This window comes from Temnothorax nylanderi, unplaced genomic scaffold, assembly GCF_030848795.1.
Source record: "Temnothorax nylanderi isolate EJ_2023f unplaced genomic scaffold, tnyl_v1.0 TNYL_tig0010_pilon, whole genome shotgun sequence".
NCBI lineage: Eukaryota > Metazoa > Arthropoda > Insecta > Hymenoptera > Formicidae > Temnothorax > Temnothorax nylanderi.
Window position 1 is genome coordinate 2404910 of NW_027249072.1, and position 22878 is coordinate 2427787.

General features: G+C 34.5%; 3 protein-coding genes and 1 pseudogene across 3 annotated transcripts; 2 read left to right on the forward strand and 2 right to left on the reverse strand.

Moving 5' to 3' along the window:
* Nucleotides 1-77: 77 nt before the first annotated feature.
* LOC139787573 (cullin-3-like) lies at nt 78-6547 on the forward strand. The gene is made up of 14 exons (XM_071697019.1): nt 78-300; nt 1012-1404; nt 1581-1847; nt 1922-2077; nt 2733-3107; nt 3190-3360; nt 3482-3589; nt 3898-4075; nt 4162-4394; nt 4511-4680; nt 5113-5251; nt 5412-5539; nt 5612-5668; nt 6447-6547. Exons 1-13 carry the CDS (start codon nt 286-288, stop codon nt 5634-5636), a joined length of 2358 nt encoding a protein of 785 aa, XP_071553120.1. The 5' UTR covers nt 78-285; the 3' UTR covers nt 5637-5668; nt 6447-6547.
* LOC139787571 (uncharacterized) lies at nt 5388-12887 on the reverse strand (annotated as a pseudogene).
* Nucleotides 12888-13816: 929 nt separating this feature from the next.
* On the forward strand, nt 13817-16830 carry Rpt5 (26S proteasome regulatory subunit Rpt5). Its single transcript, XM_071726754.1, has 3 exons — nt 13817-14035; nt 15294-16427; nt 16649-16830. Exons 1-3 carry the CDS (start codon nt 13994-13996, stop codon nt 16757-16759), a joined length of 1287 nt encoding a protein of 428 aa, XP_071582855.1. The 5' UTR covers nt 13817-13993; the 3' UTR covers nt 16760-16830.
* Nucleotides 16831-17204: 374 nt separating this feature from the next.
* Tsu (40S ribosomal protein S12 homolog tsunagi) lies at nt 17205-18698 on the reverse strand. The gene is made up of 4 exons (XM_071726755.1): nt 18520-18698; nt 17940-18086; nt 17563-17824; nt 17205-17457 (listed from the first exon to the last, which is right to left on the reverse strand). The coding sequence occupies exons 1-4, from the start codon at nt 18578-18580 to the stop codon at nt 17427-17429; spliced, it is 501 nt and encodes a 166-aa protein (XP_071582856.1). The 5' UTR covers nt 18581-18698; the 3' UTR covers nt 17205-17426.
* Nucleotides 18699-22878: the final 4180 nt, after the last annotated feature.

The window sequence follows — 22878 nt, forward strand, 5'->3', positions numbered from 1 at the left end:
AGCTCGAAAATTCATAACTTATTTGATCTCACGAAATATTATTCCGTCAATAAAGACTGTGACGACCGTTATAATCTTGTATATATATGTTTACGTTATTTATTTCCGTTATGTTTTGGAGAGATCGACCTTTTGCTACAATGCTTTGTGTGATTATTAACGTCTTCACGGTTCAAGAAGAACCATCCTATTAGCTGCATCAATATAATAATCAGAACCTAAGCAGATTATAATTACATATTATTCGCTAAATTCGCTTCATATCATATTTTTTTAATAAGCGTGATGGCATCACTAGGGGTAAGTGATATATTACTATTACGTATATAAACTTTCGCAAATATTCTAATACGACGTTTCTTTTATCGCATTAGAATAAGTGATAAACACTTTTATTAAATTATTGAGAATAACTGCAAAGAGCTGATATGGGCTGCATTCCGATATTTCCTATTCTTTTCAATATCTTTATTAACGACATTCAAAAGGCTGATGTGGTATTTTTTAATATTTATAAGCCTTTTTTAACCGTTTGACTGCGTAAAAATTTGAACAATATGATCTTGTTGCAATTTGCTAATATCATGCGCTGCAAAATTATCTAAAGAAAGGATCGGAACGTACTCGATTATACCACTCTATTTCTTCAGAGATTTTAATTATTTTTGTATCATAATAAAATATATATGCGCCTATTTACTGCGTCTGGCTGTTATGGACTACGTTTACACGGCTCGATTTACGCTGAAGTTATAACATCGATGTTGTACCTACTGACGTTAAATGCCGTGTAAACGCTCTTTTATGACGAAGTTATTACATCGATGTGATAACGTCGTCGTAAAAGAGCGTTTATACGGAATTTAACGTCAATAGTTATAACATCGATGTTATAACTTCGGCGTAAATCGGGCCGTGTAAACGTAGTCATTGCCAATTCTTACCCGCATTTGTATATAAAGTTCGTGTTGAAACATAGAAACATGAGTTATAAACACTCTGTTTTCACAGAAAACTATAGATGAGATGTATGATGTAGAAAGGGACTGGACCTCATTGAAGAGTGCTTTTCAAAAGATATTGGAGATGGATTACTCTGGCATCAGTTTCGGTCATTTCAGAAGAGTACCTTATCGCTATGTTTCCTCGATGGTTTGTCACGGGTACGGCGAACGATTATACACGGGACTAAAGGAAGTCGTAACGCAACATCTTGAAAACAAAGTGCGAGAAGATGTTTGTCGTTCCTTCCATAATAACTTCCTACAAACTTTAAATCTAGCATGGAACAATCATCAAACGTCAATGGAGACGATCACGCACATCGTGAAGTTCGCGCATAGTACATGGGATCAATTAATAGACAATGTGTATAATCTTGGATTCATTATTTTTCGAGATCAGGTAATTTTCATTTTTAATTTGCATTGTCTTATAAAGAATTTAGAAGTCACAAAGTTCTATTGTAATAAAATAGTATTTTATATGGTTGTTGATTTTGCAACGTTAAGTTGCTGTAATTTATTTAAAATGATTGTTAAGTATGTTTAATATTGACGAGTTTCTTATAAATTTTTTAGATAGTCAGATATGAATGTGTTAGAGACCATTTACGGGAAACATTATTAGGTATGGTCACGAGGGAAAGAAGAAGAGAAGAAGTTGCAGATCGTAGCAGTTGCAGCGCTATAAAAAATGCCTGCCAAATGTTAATGTTATTTGGAATTGAAAATCACAAAGTTCATGAGGAATATTTAAGGCCTCTTTTACGACAAGTTAACAATCGCCAAGATTATGAGGAAGTTTTTGAAAGGCCTTTTTTACAACAAAGTGCTGAGTTTTATAGAGTGAGTGTCCAGTATGAGATACGTACAATATTCTTATATACATGCACATATGTAACTTGCAAAATTTTCTTCAGGAGGAATCTAAAAAATTGCTGGCAGAAAATAGTACATCGGAATATATAGAAAAGGTTGAAGCCAGAATCCGCGAAGAATCTGAAAGGGTAAAACGTTATTTAGATGAATCAACTGAATCACGGATAGTAAAAGTTGTAAAAGAAGAGTTAATCAAAGTAACCCTTTCCTTAGAACGGAAACGTGAAAAGTAAAAAGTAAACCCTGCATAAAATGTCGGATTGAAAAGAATTAAAAAGTATTGATATTTTGAATACTTCTGAATTCATTTCAAATATTCCTCTCATTCTATCGCATTCAATAGAATTCTATCGAATGCTAACTCTCTCATTAAAAGGAATTCACTTGGCTCAAAACATCCCTCGCATTCAATCGCAATAGATAACATTTAAACGAATGCGAACCCTCGCATTGAAAAAGATTCACTTCTTTTGCTAATTGTTTTTGGATTCAGAGGTATACAAGATTTTCACGTTCTATTCCCAGTATCGCACTGAAAAGTATTGACCCGTGATCCAATCCGAGATTGTTGCAAAGCAGAATTCATGACAAAATCTCGTGAATGCGAAACAATATTTTTGAATAAGACGTTTTATGCAGGGAAAGTTTCATGTAACTATCTACTCTTTCTATTGGTGTTGAATAGAAAGAGATAAACTTTTCAATTTTCACGTTTCCGTTCTAGGGGAAAAGATACATGATCGATCAATAGACTAAACTTAAATATATGTATATCATGTGTTATATAATCATATGTTTAGCACATAATATATATTATGTGTTATATATCTTAACATCTCTTGTGTTTGACAGATGGAAAACAGTGGTGTAGTACACATGCTCAAAAATCAGAAAACGGAAGATCTTGGTTGTATGTATAAACTATTTTCGAGAGTATCAGACGGATTGCGCACTGTGTGCGACTGTGTATCTCAGTTCCTCAGAGAGCAGGGCCGCGCGTTAGTGCAAGAAGAGCATGAATCAACCACAAATCCCGTTCTTTACGTCCAAAACTTGTTAGATCTAAAAGATCGCTTTGATCATTTTCTACATTATTCTTTCAATAATGACAAGAATTATAAACAGATGATAGTATCGGATTTTGAATACTTCCTTAACTTGAATCCTAAAAGCCCGGAATATCTGTCGCTATTTATCGACGACAAATTGAAGAAAGGCGTTAAAGGAGTTAGTATTATGTGTATAATTGCATTGTTACATATCGTATGACTTTCGATACATTTCGATACATGAATATATTTGGTTTTAGATGACAGAGCAGGAGATTGAAGGGATCCTAGATAAAACTATAGTTTTATTCCGTTTATTACAAGAAAAGGATTTATTTGAACGGTACTATAAACAACACTTAGCTAAACGATTATTGTTGAATAAGTCTGTTTCAGATGATAGTGAAAAGAATATGATATCCAAACTTAAGGTGAGAACTAGAACTAGATATAATGATATTCTAGATCAAATTTGTTCATATCTGAAACGGGTATTGCTTACATTTTTATATTATAAGAAGTTAAAAACATATTTTTTGATTATTTTTTTAGACTGAATGTGGATGTCAGTTCACATCAAAGTTAAAAGGCATGTTTAAGGATATAACAGTCAGCAACACTATTATGGATGAATTTAAGGATCATGTTCTTACGTCTGGCGTAAGTATCAAAATAATATAATAAAGCATAGACCAGCTAATAAAGAAAATATAATAAAAGGTTTTATTATGACAGAGTATATCTTAAATGCTTCTCTAATTTTGATATTAAGATTTTATATAAATATTAATTTGAATATTTCCATATGTATAAATAAAATATAAATTAGTGTATAAGTTACAGAAAAGATTGTTAACGCGTAATATTCTGGTTGTGTTTAGTTAAAATATTTTATAAAATTTGTATTTATGCGTATACCATAGATATAGATTATTATTTTATGTCTTATCTGTGTATGTTTCATAAAGACAAATCTACATGGTGTGGATATAAGTGTCCAGGTGCTCACAACTGGTTTCTGGCCAACGCAATCAACCACTCCAAAATGCAGTATGCCCACTGCTCCGCGTGATGCCTTTGATGCCTTCCGACGCTTCTACCTAGCTAAACATAGCGGTCGACAATTAACGTTACAGCCACAATTAGGTGAGTTATTATTTTTATGTCTTTATCAATATCTGTTTTTACTTAAACATTTAATAATATGAGTGCAATGATAAAAATTTGTACAGGTTCTGCTGATCTAAACGCTGTATTTTATGGACCACGAAAAGAAGAGAGTAATTGCGGAGGCTTGGATATTCCATCATCTTCGAGTTCTATTGGGAATGATAGCGCAAGCAGCAGCTTAGTAAGCCAGCGAAGCAGCATGTGTAGTACACCACGAAAGCACATAATACAAGTTTCCACTTACCAAATGTGTGTGTTAATGCTGTTCAATAAAAGAGAAAGGTTAACATATGAGGTGAGTTTTGATATAAGTTTAAGCAGCTAATTACTCATCTCATATCTACATATGTTACATGAAGAATCAAAAATGTTTATAATTTCTATATATACATATGTATGAATATTGTGTAGGAAATTCAAGGTGAAACCGATATTCCAGAGAGGGACTTGGTCAGAGCATTGCAATCTCTTGCCATGGGTAAAGCTATACAAAAAATTTTACTTAAACACCCTCGTACCAAGGAAATTGAATCTACGAATTGTTTTTGTGTGAACGACAGTTTTACCAGTAAATCACATAGGTATTATATTTTTATGCAATAAATGATATATATATATATATATATATATATATATTAACACTTTCGCAGCTGGCGATTCTAGCGCGTGACTGTACTGAGAGCTACGTGCAAATTTATTTCATTTTCGGATCCAAACTATTTTTAATTCCGTTTAAATGCTCATTTTGATGAAATCAATTTATTTATTTAGATAGCTGCAGTAATCATAAATACGAATCATAAAATCATGTGCTTTCCTAAAAATATAAAATAACGTTAAATTATACTAGCGGCAACAAACTACATTTTAAAATGACGTAAAATTACATCAAGGACAATTGGCTACAAATCTTAAAAGTGACATAAAATTACGTTAGTGGCTGCGAATGTGTTAATAATACGTGTGATGTAAATAACCATCTTTTATTGAATATTTGTATCGCTTTTGTTAAGAGTAAAGATCCAGACCGTAGCAGCAAAGGGAGAATCCGAACCTGAGAGAAAAGAGACGCGCAATAAAGTCGATGAAGACCGGAAACACGAGATCGAAGCAGTCATCGTACGAATTATGAAAGCCCGAAAGCGTATGCCTGTATGTAACTTGAAAATTCTTACAAATATAAGTTCACTGTACACGGTTAATTCATTGATACATATTTTTCGAACGTAAAAAAATATTTTTTTATTCGAGATAAGCTATAATATGTGTAGGGCATAATCAATATATATCAATTTATTTTCTCTTTTATTAGCATAATATACTGGTAACAGAAGTAACAGAACAATTAAGCGGTCGATTTTTGCCTTCACCTGTAATAATTAAGAAACATATCGAAGACTTAATCGAACGAGAGTACTTGGCTCGTACACCGGAAGATCGGTATGTAATGCATGTTATACATTGACGCTTATATTTACAGAAATACAAACTAATACATTTTACGATTTACAGGAAGGTGTATACATATGTTGCTTAATGCTGAATTCAATATTGGATGTGTACAAACATGTAAGTAATTTGTAATAATATATATCCTCTTACTACACATTAATGATTCTTCATATTTTATTCACCGAATCATTATTACATCACCATTATTTGGCGTCATTATCGTTATCTTCTTATTATTATCATTTCTCAGGTGTGAATTATTATTGTCCAGGGGATATTCCAATGTCAACAAGAAAATTATATTTCCATAGAGTTTGGATATTCTGTATATATGTATACAGTTAATATATTGACTATATATTATTAATTGACACTTATTTAGCTTTAAATTTACAGCGTATAATGTTCTTTACAGGAATATATGATTGGGAAGTTGATCGAAAATGCTAAAATATTGAGTACGGCCGATATTGCAAATACAAAGACAAAGAAAATAGAGAATGGGTAAATAACTAAAATAAGTGATGTGAATGTATTATTAAGAATATACTTGTCTCATTTCCAACAATTCAATATTATTTTTCAAGTTTGCACTCCACAGCCCTAAATATAAATCACGTTTATCTTCTTATATATAAAAAAAAACATATGAGTACACAAGTGTTGATTTTCATCTAAATCCATTTTTGGATATATATTAGTTAAGATATGCTTTCACACTATATTTTGTATTTATATAAATATATAAAATTTGAATTTATGTAGTAATAAACATTATACACTCTCCAATGTTGACGCTTAACAACTTCCACCTCTTCCACCTAGCTTTTCAATTATTTCATTGCAATTTAATCCACTCTGACCGTTTTAGTACAACACAGAATATTTATTATAGTATGCCAAAAGTGGGATCTACGAATCTGTAAGAGATGCAGAATTTGTTAGCGGGATGATATGTGCGCATGAGATTAAATAAAGACGAAGATCTTAATAAAATGCAGTTTAACTCAAACATGTATTGCACTCTTTCACGTTGTAGTGAAGAAAGGCGAATTGTTGTCATGTTTTTATTTTTATTTGTATTCTCTCTTTATTTATTAAGATGGAGTTTTAATATTTAAATGAAAATTTTACCCTTTTTCGTACACAAAACTGAATAAAATTAAAATGCTACAACAGCACTTATTATATTCCTGAAATATTCACCCAATACATTTATTTTCTATACAAAGTTTAACATGCTAAACAAATACAAAATATCCAGTTTACCCTAACTAAAAAGTAGTTCTTGTAAAGTTTCATCATCGTATACATTCCTACAGGATCAAGCTGGAATGTAACGACCTTTCGATGATAAATCAAAGTATAATTGGATATGACTTCAAGTATAAATTGTATACAACGTGATACAGTTATTCATCATAATTTACTGTACTCTGAAAAGTTCATCCCACTTCTTATAAACATTACAATTTGCGTCGGTGTTAACCAATACTGTACAGAGTCGTCTCAACTCGAATCTGTGAGATTCCACGGGGATTAACAGACAGGTATACATTGGCTTGAGTTTAAATCAGCTGACGGGCGGCAGGCATCAGTGGTGGTGATGGTAAGTAAAGCTAATCATTCGGGGTTATTCGTTAGAAGATGATGATGATGATTCCCGCCTCTTCTCGGCATGCTTTTTTGTAAACTCTTTCGCATTTTTTAAAAACTTTTTTCTATCCTTCAGAAATTCTTCAGCTAGATCCGCTCTCAAAGGATGCTCGGGCTCTAGGATCATTTCCTTAGGAATACGGAAAATTAAGTACCTGTGGAGGAACATCATTATTCCGTAATATCATATTCAGAAATTATTCTCGCACAGGTGTGGTTGAATTGGTTCTTTTCAAAGAAATTGATTTCATGTTAATCTTTGCTCTGGAGTCTTTTACAAGACGCTTCAAGTATCGATTTTTGCGTCTCAATTTTACAACAACATCATACAACGATTTAGCTGTTGGACTTAGATGACGAACACGTGTGATATTTCTTAAGTTCGGTCTGACATGTTTGCTTCTTCTTGAAGATTTTTCCGTATTTCTCTGACCATTATCATTATCATTATTATTATCATTTTGGATAACTTCATTCTGAGAATCGAAACTTTCTGTCTCTTGCCCTGAGATTGTAGGAACTTCATTGTGTTCTATATCTTCATTCTGAGAATCGAAACTTTCTGTCTCTTGCCCTGAGATTGCAGGAACTTGATTTTGTTCTATATCTTCATTCTGAGAATCGAAACTTTCTGTCTCTTGCCCTGAGATTGTAAGAACTTGATTTTGTTCTATCGTATCAGCTACCATGACAGGTATTGCTGTATTTATCAACTTACGACGATGTACAGAACATGAGTAATCTGTTTCTGCAAAGTGCTTATGGCATACTTTAAATCTTTGTAAATCCTGAGCACAATAATTTATTAACTGATCCAATTTTAAACTGTGTATCCATTGTGAACATCTCTCAATATCTTTTGGAAATTTGTGTGAAGGCACTTTTACTCCTGACTTGCAGCCAGGAACGCAACAACTTTTGCCCATGTTCTAATAAAAGTTAAGCAGTTTTGGAATTTTTGTATAAACTCTTCCAATTGTACTGTATTTAGAGATGTCCCAGGTAGCAAACACAAGTCATTTTGACGTCAAATTTTGGTCCTTTACTGACCATTCCTGACGTCACTAACTGGCGGCATAATGACGTTAAAATGACGGTCTAATGTCACAGACAATTGACGTCATTTTCTGACGTCTTATTGACGGCAAAAATAGGTCCATTGTACGACATACCGGTTTCTAGAAATGTTTTTTATGAAATTAAAATGTTAAAATGTCTACTTGATAAACGTTTATAAAAAAATGTTTTTTTTCTTTATCTAAGAAAAAAAAACTTTTTTAACTGTTTCGTTACATGCCATGTGCGTATAGCCGCTCTCAAGGCGGTCACCCATCCTAGTACAGTACCGCGTCCGAGTCGCTTGACTTCGATGATCTAGTGGACAGTGACGATCTTCTCACCCTGATGCTTCCTTATTAACTGTACTTGTCTATAACAGGTACATCTTTAAAGTGTTCAAAAATCTTGTAATGATAATCTTCTTGATAGCTATAACACTGCGTGAAATAGTTATCATAAAACTATAATCACACGCAACTACATCCACTTATACCATAAATTCGCCACTTCAATCATAAAGTTGCTAAACAAACATATTGCAGTTAATTTTGTGGTTTTTATTTTATTATTACTTTATTAAACAATATTAAGAAGTAAAAATAGTTATATTACAAAAAGACCTTATTTGGACGACTTTAAGACGTCTTTAAAATGACGTCTTTAGATGGTCTAAGAAATGACGTCTTATAAACGTCCATTATTAGTCGCCGATGTCATAGACTAACCTAACCAAAAATGACTAAAAATAGACGTCATAATGATGTTATGGAATAACGTCAGTATAATGTCATTTTTAAAGACATAGTCGCTTTTTGGTCATTTGACGTCATTTGTACAAACATGACTAGTATTTGACGTCAAAATGACTTGTGTTTGCTACCTGGGGTGCAACTCCGAAGGATTTGTGAAATCAAATTAAATTTAACTATTTCTTTCGAAACCACCCAGGTAGCATATACACGTTTCAAAAATGTTTTATAAGCGTTTTCCGAAACGTTTTGTAACCAATTTCTAGAAACGTTTGTCACGAGTAAAAATGTCCATTCGAAAAACGTTCGAAGGAACGTTTCTTTACCGATAAAATAACGTTTAAAAAACTATTATAGAAACGTTTTGTTTTAACGATAAAGACATTTTAGATAAAGACGTTTAAAATTCCTACTTTTCACGTCTTTTGAACGTGTTTATGCCGTCTTTGAGACATGCGTGAGAAGCTTCTAAAAGCTTTATGGATATACCATCTATGACGTCTATTCTTTTTCGAAGAAATTCCTGAACTGATGCACATTCATACAATAAAAAAAAAAGTTGAAGTGAAAGAAAATATACTTGTCTCACTCTAACTTAATTGCATTACTGATGTTCACCATTTCAGAAAGTTCTTCAAAACGGAACACACGTATAAATGTTCTTTCAATGACCACGTTCAGCAGAACGTTTATTTTGCAACTGTTGGAAGTTTTGTAAGCATAGATTTGTACGATGACAAATAGATTAAGACCGGTAGGACGAAATTAATTTAAGTAAATTAGTGGATATATGCATGTGCATGGATAAAATGATTTATTATGTGTAATGATTTATTATGTGTAATGATTTATTATGTGTAATGATTTATTATGTGTAATATAAATTTATTAATTAGTGCAATATAAATTTAAATGTTAAATGTTTAAAAAAAGGCTACTATATATGTAGGTAAAGCAAATTATAATTTTGATAGGAAAAATTTAATAAATAGGTATATTTCTTAACTGTAGAAACGTAACAAATACGTTTCTTAAATTATGGTTTGAAAAACATTTCCTTTTTTTACGGTTATGAAACTATGTATACGTTCAAAAAACGTATAAGAAACTAATATGTGCTACCTGGGCAAATCAAACCAAACCGACAAAATTGCATGCAAATGTAAAAAAAATTAAATTGACAATATGGATCCGGGTTAATAGTTTGCACATCTAATTACGTATTAATATGTAATAAACTTACCAATCTGCTCCGTTCCTTGCGAATGCGGAAGTGGAATGCGTCAAAGGCAAAAGCGAGAGGCTGACGCAACGTTTCAGGACGATATACGAGATAAGTACGTCCGAATAAGATACACAGAGGAACCCGATCGTCGACTCTGAAAAATAGAATAAGAATATTGACATTAATTTGTGCCGATTCTCGCTCGATTCACTATTTACGAGAATTCCGATAATAAACTTACCAATCTCTCCGTTCTTTGCGAATGCGGAAGTGGAATGCGTAACAGGCAAAAGCGAGATCCTAACGCGACGTTTCAACGTTTGGACGACACACGAGATACGCCCGAATGAGATACAGAGAAAACGTCGATCGTCGACTCTGAAAAATAGAATAAGAATATTGACATTAATTTGTGCCGATTGTCGCTCGATTCACTGTTTACGAGAATTCCGATAATAAACTTACCAATATTCTCCGTTCTTTCCGAATGCGGAAGTGGAATGCGCAAAAGGCAAAAGCGAGAGGCTGACGCCACGTTTCAGGACGATATACGAGATAAGTACGTCCGAATAAGATACACAGAGGAACCCGATCGACGACTCTGAAAAATAGAATAAGAATATTGACATTAATTTGTGCCGATTCTCGCTCGATTCACTATTTACGAAAATTCTGATAATTAACTTACCAATCTGCCCCGTTCCTTGCGAATGCGGAAGTGGAATGCGCAAAAGGCCAAAGCGAGAGGCTGACGTAATGTTTCAACGTTTCAGGACTTTCAGGATGATACACGAGACACATCCATGTACACATCCATACCGCACAAAATGATCGTTGATTTCGAAAGAAAATTCGGTAGTCGCGATTCGCGATCAGTCGCGATGCTCGTGATTGCCGCCAGTTGTTGCTCGGTTGCCCCACTCGGCTCACGTGACTGATTCAACTGACGCCATATTGAATTTTGGCTACGTAGTTCCCCAATTCACGCGGGACCTAAATTAGATGGCGCTGAAACGCTATACGACAAAATAGTACGGGAGTGTGCACCCCCTGCCTGTGACGGCCGGAGGGGGACTGGCGCCTTGAAACTCGGTAGGCGGGTTCTCGGGGACAGAGAGAAGGATGAGAGGCGCAATGACAGCGATTTTCTTGGGACGTTTTTGCTAGGCCGTACAGTAGCGCCACACATCCACTTTTAAGAATTGGAACTACGAGTCACCTCCACTTTTCGATACTGTCAATGAATTTGGTTCATGTCCGTGCTATGTACATACATTATTTCACTTTTCGATATTGTCGGTCTTTGGTGGTCGTGTCCGTGCTACATCCACTTTTTGAAACTGTCGGTCATTTGGTTCATGTGCACTGCACATGGTTTGCATCCGTGCTAATGGTTCGTGTCCGAACTACCCAGCTGGAGGGGATATGCTGGCCACGGCGGCCGCGCTTGGCCGGCCCGGCGCACCGACGTATAGTTGGCAAACAAATTAAAAATTATTGCAAATTATCTTATCCAATCGTTTGGAAATCATTTGGAGATATTCGGAAAAAACTTTTCAGAGTTTGGAAAACCATACAATAATCACAATTAATTAAAATCAATTAAGCGTATAATTAGCAGAAAGTGTCTAAAAAATATTTTTTTTAAATCCAATCGCTCCAGAATCATTTGGATAAAGTGTCGATATAATTTTTATTATTTCGAAAACAACTCTATTCTAATAAAAATTAATTAAAGGCGTCCAACGGCGGGTATGCTTCACGGGCTTGGAAAAATTAGCGGGGAAAGAAGACCCTGTTGAGCTTGACTCTAGTCTGGCACTGTAAGGAGACATGAGAGGTGTAGCATAAGTGGGAGATGGCAACATCGCCGGTGAAATACCACTACATTCATCGGTTCCTTACTTACTCGGTTAGGAGGAGCGCGTGCCCCGAGGGCTTCGTGCCCCGGCGGTCACGGTGTTCTAGAGCCAAGCGTGTCAGAGTGGCGTGAGGCCTCGCGGCCGATCGCCGTTAATACTCCCGCGTGATCCGATTCGAGGGACGCCAGGGTTTCGTTTTAATGGCCTAGTTTACACCGATCTCTTGATACGCGTATCAAATAGTATATTTGAACTGATCAGCCAATAATCAAACTAATTTACTACCCAGATAGCCAAACCTGAGCAGCAGATTCCAAGCAGAATCTGCATTAAATTTTTGGTATCAGGAAGGCAACAAATTGCACGCGGAAACTGCTCTATCAGACGATGTTGTCAAACTGTAGCCAGAAATGCGACAGAGCCTGCTGACAGGCAATGTGAGCAGATTAGCAGCAGAAACCGCGCAGAGCCTGCACACATACTTGGCAGCAGATTGACAACAAAGATCGAGCAGAGCCTGCGCGCATGACTTGAAAACAGAGTGGCAGCAAAAACCGAACAGATTCTTAATTAAGAAAGATGCATGGTAGCGCATCTTTCCGTGATAGTTTGCAACGACGCCACTAAGCGGCGCATAATGGTAAGACTAACTCGTAAGTAAATTTCAGTTGAGGGCTAATATAAGCAGGGTTCCTGCGAAGCAAAATTATAACATCCGCGAGACATATCTTTGTCAGCAATACAACGCAAGGCTCAACCAAAATTGCTGCAATGATATAGATATGCAAAATAATATTTTCCAAAGTAAGATGTAAAGTATATTGTGTGTAATGTATATTTTTCAAATATTAAAAAAATCTTTCAAACGTGAAACAATTATTGCTGATTGGGTTAAACATATTTTATTTTTCGAAGCAATATTTCTGATAGAAAAATTTTACAAATATTATTGTATATATTTATTTGCAATCTTTTAAAAATATTTTCGAAAATATTTTTCTGACATAATCTGGCGGACATAGAAAGATTTAAAAAATATTTTTGTAAATTATTTTAATCTATACCTAAAAAATATTTAAAAAATATTTTGTGCTGTATGGGTATGGACAAAGTCTGCTCGGTTTTTGCTGCCAAACTGTTCTCAGGTCGAGCGCGCAGGCTCTGCTCGGTTTTTGCTGCCAATCTGCTGCCAGGTTATGTATGCAGGCTCTGCGCGGTTTCTGTTGGCAATCTGCTTACATTGCCTGTCAGCCAGGCTCTGTCGACAGAACACGAGCTTAATGCGGACACAGATGGCTATGGTTTTGGTGTGGGATTTTGATCAAATTTGCTGCCAATCTGCGCGCATTCTGCTAACATTTTGCTATCTGGGTACTTTCATTTAGTGCAAAAACACAAAAAATTATCAGCCAAATCAAAAATGGTCGGGGTCAATCATTGGTTGATTTGGCATGGAATGCCCCATATATATAATATATATATATATTATTTACTACCGCATAGCGCCTTACTGTATCAAAGTAATTATAATGATAATATCAATAATGATGACGTTATTAATGGTATCGCTAAGGAATGCTAAATAGGCGATAAATGTAATTTCATAAAAGAGAATCGGTGTCGCGCTCGCGCATACCTACGTGTAACTGCACCGACTGCACGTCGCTGTACTCCCACCTCCCACCTCCCACCGCCGCGCATGCGCGAAGCCACGCAACACGCAACACGCAACATGACTGTCCGAAATGTCCGAATCGCAGAACTGACTGTCTGAAGAGTGCAGGCTGCTTTCGGGACTAATTTTTTAAACAATTTTTTGGCGTGTTAATCGCAGGTCAGTCAGCCAGGAAGAGCCAGGAGTTCGCAAGCGAAGGGCCTTCGCAACTTTCAGATGGCCACGCTCGAGGATAAGTCTATCTGGGAGGATGGAGAGGTACGCGACCCCTTTTTTTTTATTTACGAGAATATTTAACGTGTCGTCGACCGAGTATTTTCGGGTCGACCGAGAGTTTTCGGTCTTTTTGACACATCCAGTACTTTGTTCTTTTCTTGAATACCGATAACCTCGTACGCTCTCGTGCGATTGTTACTACGTATCTTGTTATCACTGTTTGACAGCCTTTATTGTTGTGCCATTTTCTCTTAGGAAGGTCCAAAGAGGTTTTAGAAGTCTCACACTAATGTTTTTTTTAACTTTCCTCAATGTTGTACGGATATGAAATTCGTAATCTTTCTAGTTCGTGATAAAATCTATTTCTAACCTCAAATCTAACGCATATAAATACAATATGATAATATCTTGAGACTCTGCTCCGTAGCAACATTTATATAACCTTTTCTCGCGATTCATTAAATTATAACGGTCAGCTCTTAAACGATTAATCATCGTGATCAATCTTTTTGGTCTGCTAAACTATGCATGGTCTGCTAAATCATGCATGTTTGTTTTCCATAAATGCAATACTCGTTAAAATATTCAATTCCCTTGAATCTTCCTTGTAGTTCTAACCTTTCTCTATAGTTCTATTATACATATCTTCTTTAAATAATGTCCTCCAGTCTTTAATAAGCACCTTGATTCTATCGTACTTCTTCCGTTGTCTCCTAAGCTAACGCACCTCGTTTCCTTTCATTCTTACATGACTAGAAATCTATCCTATAATAATTTTTATACTTTTATCTACCTTAGATAAAACATCTTTTGCAAAGGAATATCTTTTCTTTTATTTGATAGATATGTTTATATTGATAGACTAAGGTCATTATTACAAAGTGCTTTATAGGTTCTTAGTGAATCACTTAAAATCAATGTTAGTCATTTTTTATACAAAGCTTAAAATTTTCTCAATCGCCAGTGCATTTGTGATATTATCCAAAATCACAATATAAATATGCCAGAATTCTAAAAAATAAATGAGGTTTGTAAAACCAGGACTAAAAATATAGAACATATAGATGATAGATATTTGTAAGATAAATATATGTATATTGTTATTGAAAAAGAATTTGCCTCCTCCAGTAGTTTTGCACTAAGTATATGAAATATTTTTTTAAAATAACTGTCTTTATTTTCAACTCACTAAAGTATATGAATATATGTATATTTAGTAGTACAATCATTATGTGTATAGTTAATTCTTACATTTTAACGATAGAGGAATTTTGTAAAAAAAAAACTACGTTGTCTCTAGGAAACTTTGGGAGAGGACGTCCTGCGAATGTCCACGGACGAAATCGTATCACGTACGCGACTTTTGGATAACGAAATCAAGATAATGAAGAGCGAGGTGATGCGGATTTCGCACGAGCTTCAGGCGCAGAACGATAAGATCAAGGAGAACACAGAGAAGATCAAAGTGAACAAAACCCTCCCATACCTGGTATCCAATGTCATCGAGCTATTGGACGTCGATCCGCAGGACATGGGGGAGGAAGACGGAGCGGTGGTCGATTTAGATGCGCAAAGGAAGGGCAAATGCGCGGTCATAAAGACGTCGACTCGCCAGACGTATTTTTTGCCTGTGATCGGACTGGTCGACGCCGAATCGCTGAAGCCAGGTGACTTGGTGGGTGTCAACAAAGACAGTTATCTCGTGCTGGAGACTCTGCCGGCCGAATACGATGCCAGAGTCAAGGCTATGGAAGTAGATGAGAGACCTACGGAACAGTACTCTGACATCGGTGGGCTGGACAAGCAAATTCAGGAGCTTATCGAGGCCGTTGTGTTGCCTATGACCCACAAAGAGAAGTTCGAGAACCTGGGAATACAGCCCCCTAAGGGCGTTCTGCTCTACGGCCCACCTGGAACCGGAAAGACTCTACTAGCTAGAGCCTGCGCCGCCCAAACAAAATCTACCTTCCTAAAACTGGCTGGCCCGCAACTAGTACAGATGTTCATCGGCGATGGTGCCAAGTTGGTCAGAGACGCGTTTTCGTTGGCCAAGGAGAAGGCTCCGGCGATAATATTCATCGATGAATTAGACGCTATCGGCACAAAACGTTTCGATTCGGAAAAGGCGGGAGACAGGGAGGTACAACGTACGATGTTGGAGCTGTTGAATCAATTGGATGGCTTCAGTTCGACCGCTGACATCAAAGTTATCGCCGCTACGAACAGAGTCGACATCTTGGACCCAGCCCTGTTGCGTTCCGGACGCTTGGACAGAAAGATCGAGTTCCCGCATCCCAACGAGGAAGCCAGAGCGCGCATCATGCAAATTCACTCACGTAAAATGAATATGTCGCCTGATGTAAATTTCGAAGAATTATCTAGATCCACGGATGATTTTAACGGAGCACAGTGTAAAGCTGTTTGCGTAGAAGCGGTAAGCATTTAAGTTCAGGATCAATTATAATAATAGCAAGCATCAACTCTTTAACTGAACAATAAATATAAAATTTTTCTGTCTATATATTCACTAATATATTATTAACATCTACATCATATCGTTTAAAAATTATTATATTGTCCCGGTTAATGATTTGTCCTATTCGATCTTGCTACGTAATTTTGTCAAAATAATGATCAAAATGTGATGTGTTTCAGGGTATGATAGCATTACGACGGAACGCAACAGAAGTTACTCACGAAGATTTGATGGAAGCTATTAATGAGGTCCAAGCGAAGAAGAAAGCAAATCTGAATTATTATGCTTAATACGCCGTGTCGCGTCATTTATTTATTAAGATATCTTTTGTATAATAATAAATATAGAAATGTCTAACCTTCATATTTTCTTATTTTTCGGCAAATACGAGATGCACAAAGAAAAACGACTGAATGAATACTTTTCAAAGTCACATGTATTGAGAACAAAATTTCTATACTAATACTGTTCAAGTATTATTTCACAATGACTTAAAAAATGAAATTTCACACTTGAATAGGAATTTTTATTAAATGTTGCAGATATATATATATTTTTTAAGATGCCGTATCGTGCTACAAAAATAAAATTTTAATGACATTTATTTTATGCAAATTGGTACAAGGTATAGTGATAAATGTAAAATTGTTGCCAGATGATAAGAAGTATATGAAAGAAACCAAATTGAAATATTCACACAAAATATTAATATTTTAGCTTGCACAATAGATGATATCTGAGTTCATGATCTTCCATTTATTAACTAATTGTATATGACGTCCTTTACATCTAGATAGATTATAAATAGATTTAACGAGAGAGAAATCATTGGAAAGAGTAACTTATATGTTATTTCCAGCATTTACAAAATGCTTATTAATTATAAAATAACTTGTCTTGCTTGAAATGACGATACATAATAGAAGATACGATATCATAGTTATTAATCTATAATTCTCATCGCCTTCTGTGACTTCTTTTCCTGATTCTATAAAAATGGAAAAATATGAAATATAAATATCTATAAATATATGAATCTAAGTATTGTATCAATTTAAAGATTCAAATAACTATATTACATAGTAATACTTACTTCTTCGGTCCTTTTACGAAGCACCAATCGACAGAGATAGCCTGGCCCAGGATTTCTGTGCCGTTTAGAGCCTCTTTTGCAGCTTGTGCCTCCTTAAACGTTTCGTATTCCACCAATGCGTAGCCTTTTAGAAATCCCGTCCTTCTGTCCAGATTTAAATGCAAATTCTTGATCTGGCCAAACTCAGAGAACTTGTCCTGAATATCGTCCTCCTGTGCCTCCTCGTGTACTGAATTTATGAATAAGATCCATCCTTCCACAGCTGAAAGTACATAAAAAATATTAAATTATACCGACTGTAACAAATAAAATGGAGAAAAAAAATAAATCTTGTAATTCAAACTGAATTAACGAAGCTACAACAAAGATGTTCTTACATCTCTGAGGACCAGGCTCGTTGTCGTCCTCTTCAACTACATTCATAGACTCATAATGACCAACGTCATCTCTCGTCGACACTAATTCCGCGCCATGGCCTCTGCCTTTCCTCTTCTTCGCCTTCTCCTTAAGACGAGCGATACCCTCTGGAAACACACCAAAATAATCAGAACAATTTTTCACACGGTCCACATCGTTATGATCTTATTGCCATCTATTTTCACGTTTCTCATCATGAAATCTAACGATTTCAGACAAGATTGACGTTTGCACCGCCAATATTATTCAATAATTGCGTGCTACTCCAAAACTGCCAGGGAGAGAGACATGAGGCTTGCTCGTTTTAGCTGAACTTCTCGCACGAATCATCTTTCCTCTTTTTTTTCACGTTGGACAGAAAAAGAGAAGAGATAAGCTGTGCAAGAAGTTCAGCTAAAACGGACAGGCCTATGGTGCTCAGCTTGTTAAAGAGACACAAATGTATGAAAACGAGATGAAGAAGTTATCGAAGAACAGTACGAAGTTGAGGTTACGAGCTAAATCAATGCTCGTAAAATGTAACGAGAAAACGAGACTTACGATCTCCCTCGTCATCCACCTCAAACTCCTCAGCGTTATCGATGTCCAAAACATCCGCCATGGCTAAAGTTGAAGTATTTAAATATACGATATCGCGTTTACTATTACTACGCGTTGCCGACGTTGCCGTAGCACTTGACCATGAGCAACAAAGCAGTGCTTTAGCGCCACTGAACACTCAACACTCCTGGCTGCGTTCCGATATTCACTGCAAGTACTGAAAATCTATAGTTTACGTAACGTACACTATAGATTTTCAGTACTGACAGTGAATATCGGAACGCAGCCCACGGCGCAATGGCGAACTAAGCGTGCGACAAACACGGCGACAAATATTACGGGAACCAAATTTAAATCTTCATGCATGTATACGCACGTATATCTTTCCGATAAGTAAAAAGTATCAGGAGAATATAATCAGGTAAGAGATGATAAGAAAATTGAAACTGCAGACCCTGCCATTGCAAACAAGCTTGAACGTATTTATTATTCTCTTTACAAGCATAAAGTAATGCTTGGTTTACTTACAATTGTTTTTATTAAATTTAGAAAGTAAATGGTTACACATACATATACGTATATATTCGTCAAATGTTTAAAATGATGCAGTTTCTCTCTACGACCACACGCAGGAAGAAATTTAACTTTGTAAATCAAAATTGTATTCTATATATATTTCTAGAAATATATTAGTTTGAGCAATTTTCCTCCTTCGTGTTGAGGCAAGAAGAGAAATTTTATAAATTGAATTTTTTTTATACATTGCTTTCATATTTCTAAAAACATAAGAATAAATAAGGTAGCTTCTTGATCTACCGTAAAAATGATAAAATGTCTTTCACGAGAATTTCATCAATTTTCTATAGTTCTGTTACAATAACTGCATCACATAACTTTGTTATAACTCGTATTCTTATAATACAATTAGTATTATTATAATTTTGTTATAATGGTTATTATAACATTGTCATACAATTGTATTATACACTTTTGTTATATGTTACATACTTTTGTTATAATGATTATTTAACATTATATAACGTCATAGTAATTTCGTTATGATATATACGCTAACTAAATGATAAAATTATATTTATCATTTATTAATCCTCGGTTGACGCACCTCTCTCTCTCTTTTTCTCCAATACGTTTATCACTTATATTATCAATTTGACTCCAACCAATTTTCAAGCAGCTACTGTTCAAAAACTAACAGTTTAAATGAATCGCAAAGAATTCTAGAATCAAGTTTAAACATTGTACAATGTAGTCTCATTATAAGAAATTAATTTTTTGAGTGGCATCATGTTCAAAAAATTCTTAAAGAATGTAAATTTCGGCAAAAAACGAAATCATAACTTTCATTTTTCAATGTTTTTTGATCAAAATTTTGCATAATACTCTTAAGATATTTTACTTTAATAAAAATAAAAAAAATAGTCTGGGGTCACTTTGACCCCGTGTGACAACCGAGGATTAAATGAAAGTCAGACTTCATGAATAAAACTTTTTATCACTTTCCTTTTTGTATTGACTGCAAGCCACCGCGAACGAGCACGACGAAAGCTGCAACAGACATAAAATAGAAAATAGAAAATTTAGTTCATTATGTTTTGTAAATGTTACTAGAAATTATTATTGTTAAAACGTCTTAATGTTTCTTTCAATCGCCATTGGAATGCTTTTAATATTTGATAAATATATAACTTCATTATGATAATATGTAGATACATATTACAGAGTGCATGTATACTATCGACTTATCTGTTAATTCTTTAATCAATTTAGAGTTGATCTTTCCTTAGCAAAAATATCAAAATAATTTATTTAGTTTTAAATTATTGTATATTTTTAAAATTAAGTCTAATTACTATACTGTATACATTACTATAAAGATAACTTTGACGTTAAATGAAAATAAACACAATTCTTCTCTTTGGAATTTATTTTATTACATTCATATTTTTGCCAGTTGCTTATGATCGACTGAGACGATAATCTGATTGTGAGACTTGAATCTTTTTGCTGAGGAGAAGATTATAAAGAATCAGATAATTATCATAAAAAAATAAAGATAATTAACGAATTACGAGATACTCGATGTATATCAGTTATATATATGTACACATATGTTGGTATTTAATTATTCATATACATATGTCAATAAATAAAAGTCTGAATGTAAAAAGTTAAATAATATAATTATTTATTCGAACGTACGTGGCATACGCGCGCTGCAGTAACTCCAGCTCGTACAGTATGTGTAAACCTATAAGAACTCCTATAACTATAATGCTCCCGAAGTTAAAGATGCCTTTGGTCCATGAATTATTAGTCAAGGCTGATATAAAGTAACGTACGATTATAGTGATCATACACGCGTTATATGTTAGTGTACCAAGTACTATAAAAAGAGAATAACAGACTGCTCGAAACATGTCACACATCTCTCTGCTATTTCTGCATATCTGCCAAAAAATCAACATCATATACAAAATATATATTAACGAAATATTCCTTCTGATAAAATCATTAACAGTTATTTCGATAATTAAAACTGAGCGCTTAAATTCTAAAACATTGCTGACATCCCATCACCATTAAATTAACATTCTATCACCATTTTATTTGTTTTCTTACGCTCTTGGCTGCGGTCCACTTGACGCTACAAATGCTTCGAAGCATTCTTGTAGCGTCAAGTGGACCGCAAGCCTTATAGGCACGCTAAAATTATAAATTGTTCAAAGAATTGAATATTGTCATGATAGATTGCTTATAAAAAAACAATGTCTTCTGTTATATCTCTATTAAAAGTTTTATTGTTTTGATATATGTATTTAACATGCATGTTTATGTATTGAGCTTCAGGTATGACACTGATGATCTCATTTTTACTTAATAACGTATATCGATTTCTCGCAAAATACATTTTTTAAATTGTAAAGTAATAATCTATTTTGCTATAAGATATAGAAATTCTTTTTTTTCCTTCTCTCTCCCAAATTTGATTTTATTTTCGACGAGCACTTTGCGATTGTCAATCCCTTCATATGGATTACCTGTATTAATGATTTGTACTTTACTTCTAATGGAAAGGCAGCATTACAATGTGTGCAATGAGATTGCTTTCTGAGGTTTGATGTATATTCTAAACAATGAATATGCATAAATTCCCGGTCACCGGTGCATTCACATGGACGTATGAGTTTCCCCTTACTGTCATCTAGAGCATAAGCAAATTTACACATACATTTTGATTTGCAATACTTCACAAGTAGAATAGAATAGAATTTATTTACTTCAGCTTGACAAGTAATAGTTGTACATACAATACACTTGGTAATAATTTCGCGTCATTAGAGCGTTTGAATTCTTTTTTCAATATCTATTTTGCAGAAATATGTGTACGAAATCTTTGACTTGTGAGTGTAGTGCCACACCGTTGTACAAATCATATAAGTTCAAAAATGTAATCTTATCAAAATCCCCAAAATAAACAAAGATTCATAGATGTCTTTTCTTAATTTTATAAAACGAATATGCATACCTTCGTTGCAATGTCGGCATATAGATGTAAAGGCAATAATATCATTACTTTCCATTTCTATCGAATGAGAGAGCATCGGTTGCATGCGTATGCTAAGGTTCAAATCGTCCATTTCATATGCTTCCATTTCTGATATATTTTATTAAACAATTAGATTTATTCTTGAACACTTGCAGCATTAATGCGAGAAATTTTCCGAGTTTCCCTCTTTATGTCGTCACAATTCACTTAATCTACTAATACTGCTTTATGTAGTACTCTAATAATCTTCGAGACTGAAAGAAAATATTTTGATATACTTAGACGGAGCCGGTTCAAATACAAACAGATTGCTCGGAATATTCGGTTTAATGTATATGTGTATATATGTATATTCTCCTTCGGTTTCGAATCTATTTGATTTCATTATCGATTTTATCGTAAATTTCGATTTTCAACAACTTTCACACTTCAGTTGTCACATGCCCTCCACCTAAAAAAAAGGCTAAAAATTTAAAATTTCCGTTCACAGATGCCAAGTATATAAATTAAAAATTTTCATGTTTAACAAATAAAAACGTATGTTCAATGAAACAGATAAAATGACTTATCCATTGCATAGACATTTATTTGAAGTAATATGAAGAAATTGTCAAGGTAATAACCCATTGTAAAATAGGGATTAACTTCTGCTCGCCATGCTAATTACAGAAAATCATTATATATTACTTATGCTATTATCGTAATTATTCATTCTGAAAAAATCGAGCGCGTTAAATTCCAATAAATGATAACTGGTTTTTGTAAAACTGGAATCGAGCATTATCTTCGCA

Excerpts from the sequence above, each read along its gene's own strand:
- Rpt5 (XM_071726754.1), top strand. The coding sequence starts at position 13,994 with ATGGCCACGCTCGAGGATAAGTCTATCTGGGAGGATGGAGAG. Across the intron at positions 14,036-15,293 it reads CTATCTGGGAGGATGGAGAG|GAAACTTTGGGAGAGGACGT; the intron begins GTACGCGACCCC and ends CGTTGTCTCTAG. Across the intron at positions 16,428-16,648 it reads AAGCTGTTTGCGTAGAAGCG|GGTATGATAGCATTACGACG; the intron begins GTAAGCATTTAA and ends GATGTGTTTCAG.
- Tsu (XM_071726755.1), bottom strand. The coding sequence starts at position 18,580 with ATGGCGGATGTTTTGGACATCGATAACGCTGAGGAGTTTGAGGTGGAT. Across the intron at positions 18,087-18,519 it reads GGTGGATGACGAGGGAGATC|AGGGTATCGCTCGTCTTAAG; the intron begins GTAAGTCTCGTT and ends GTGTGTTTCCAG. Across the intron at positions 17,458-17,562 it reads TTCGTAAAAGGACCGAAGAA|AATCAGGAAAAGAAGTCACA; the intron begins GTAAGTATTACT and ends CCATTTTTATAG.
- LOC139787573 (XM_071697019.1), top strand. Across the intron at positions 3,361-3,481 it reads ATATGATATCCAAACTTAAG|ACTGAATGTGGATGTCAGTT; the intron begins GTGAGAACTAGA and ends TTATTTTTTTAG. Across the intron at positions 5,540-5,611 it reads GCTCGTACACCGGAAGATCG|GAAGGTGTATACATATGTTG; the intron begins GTATGTAATGCA and ends TACGATTTACAG.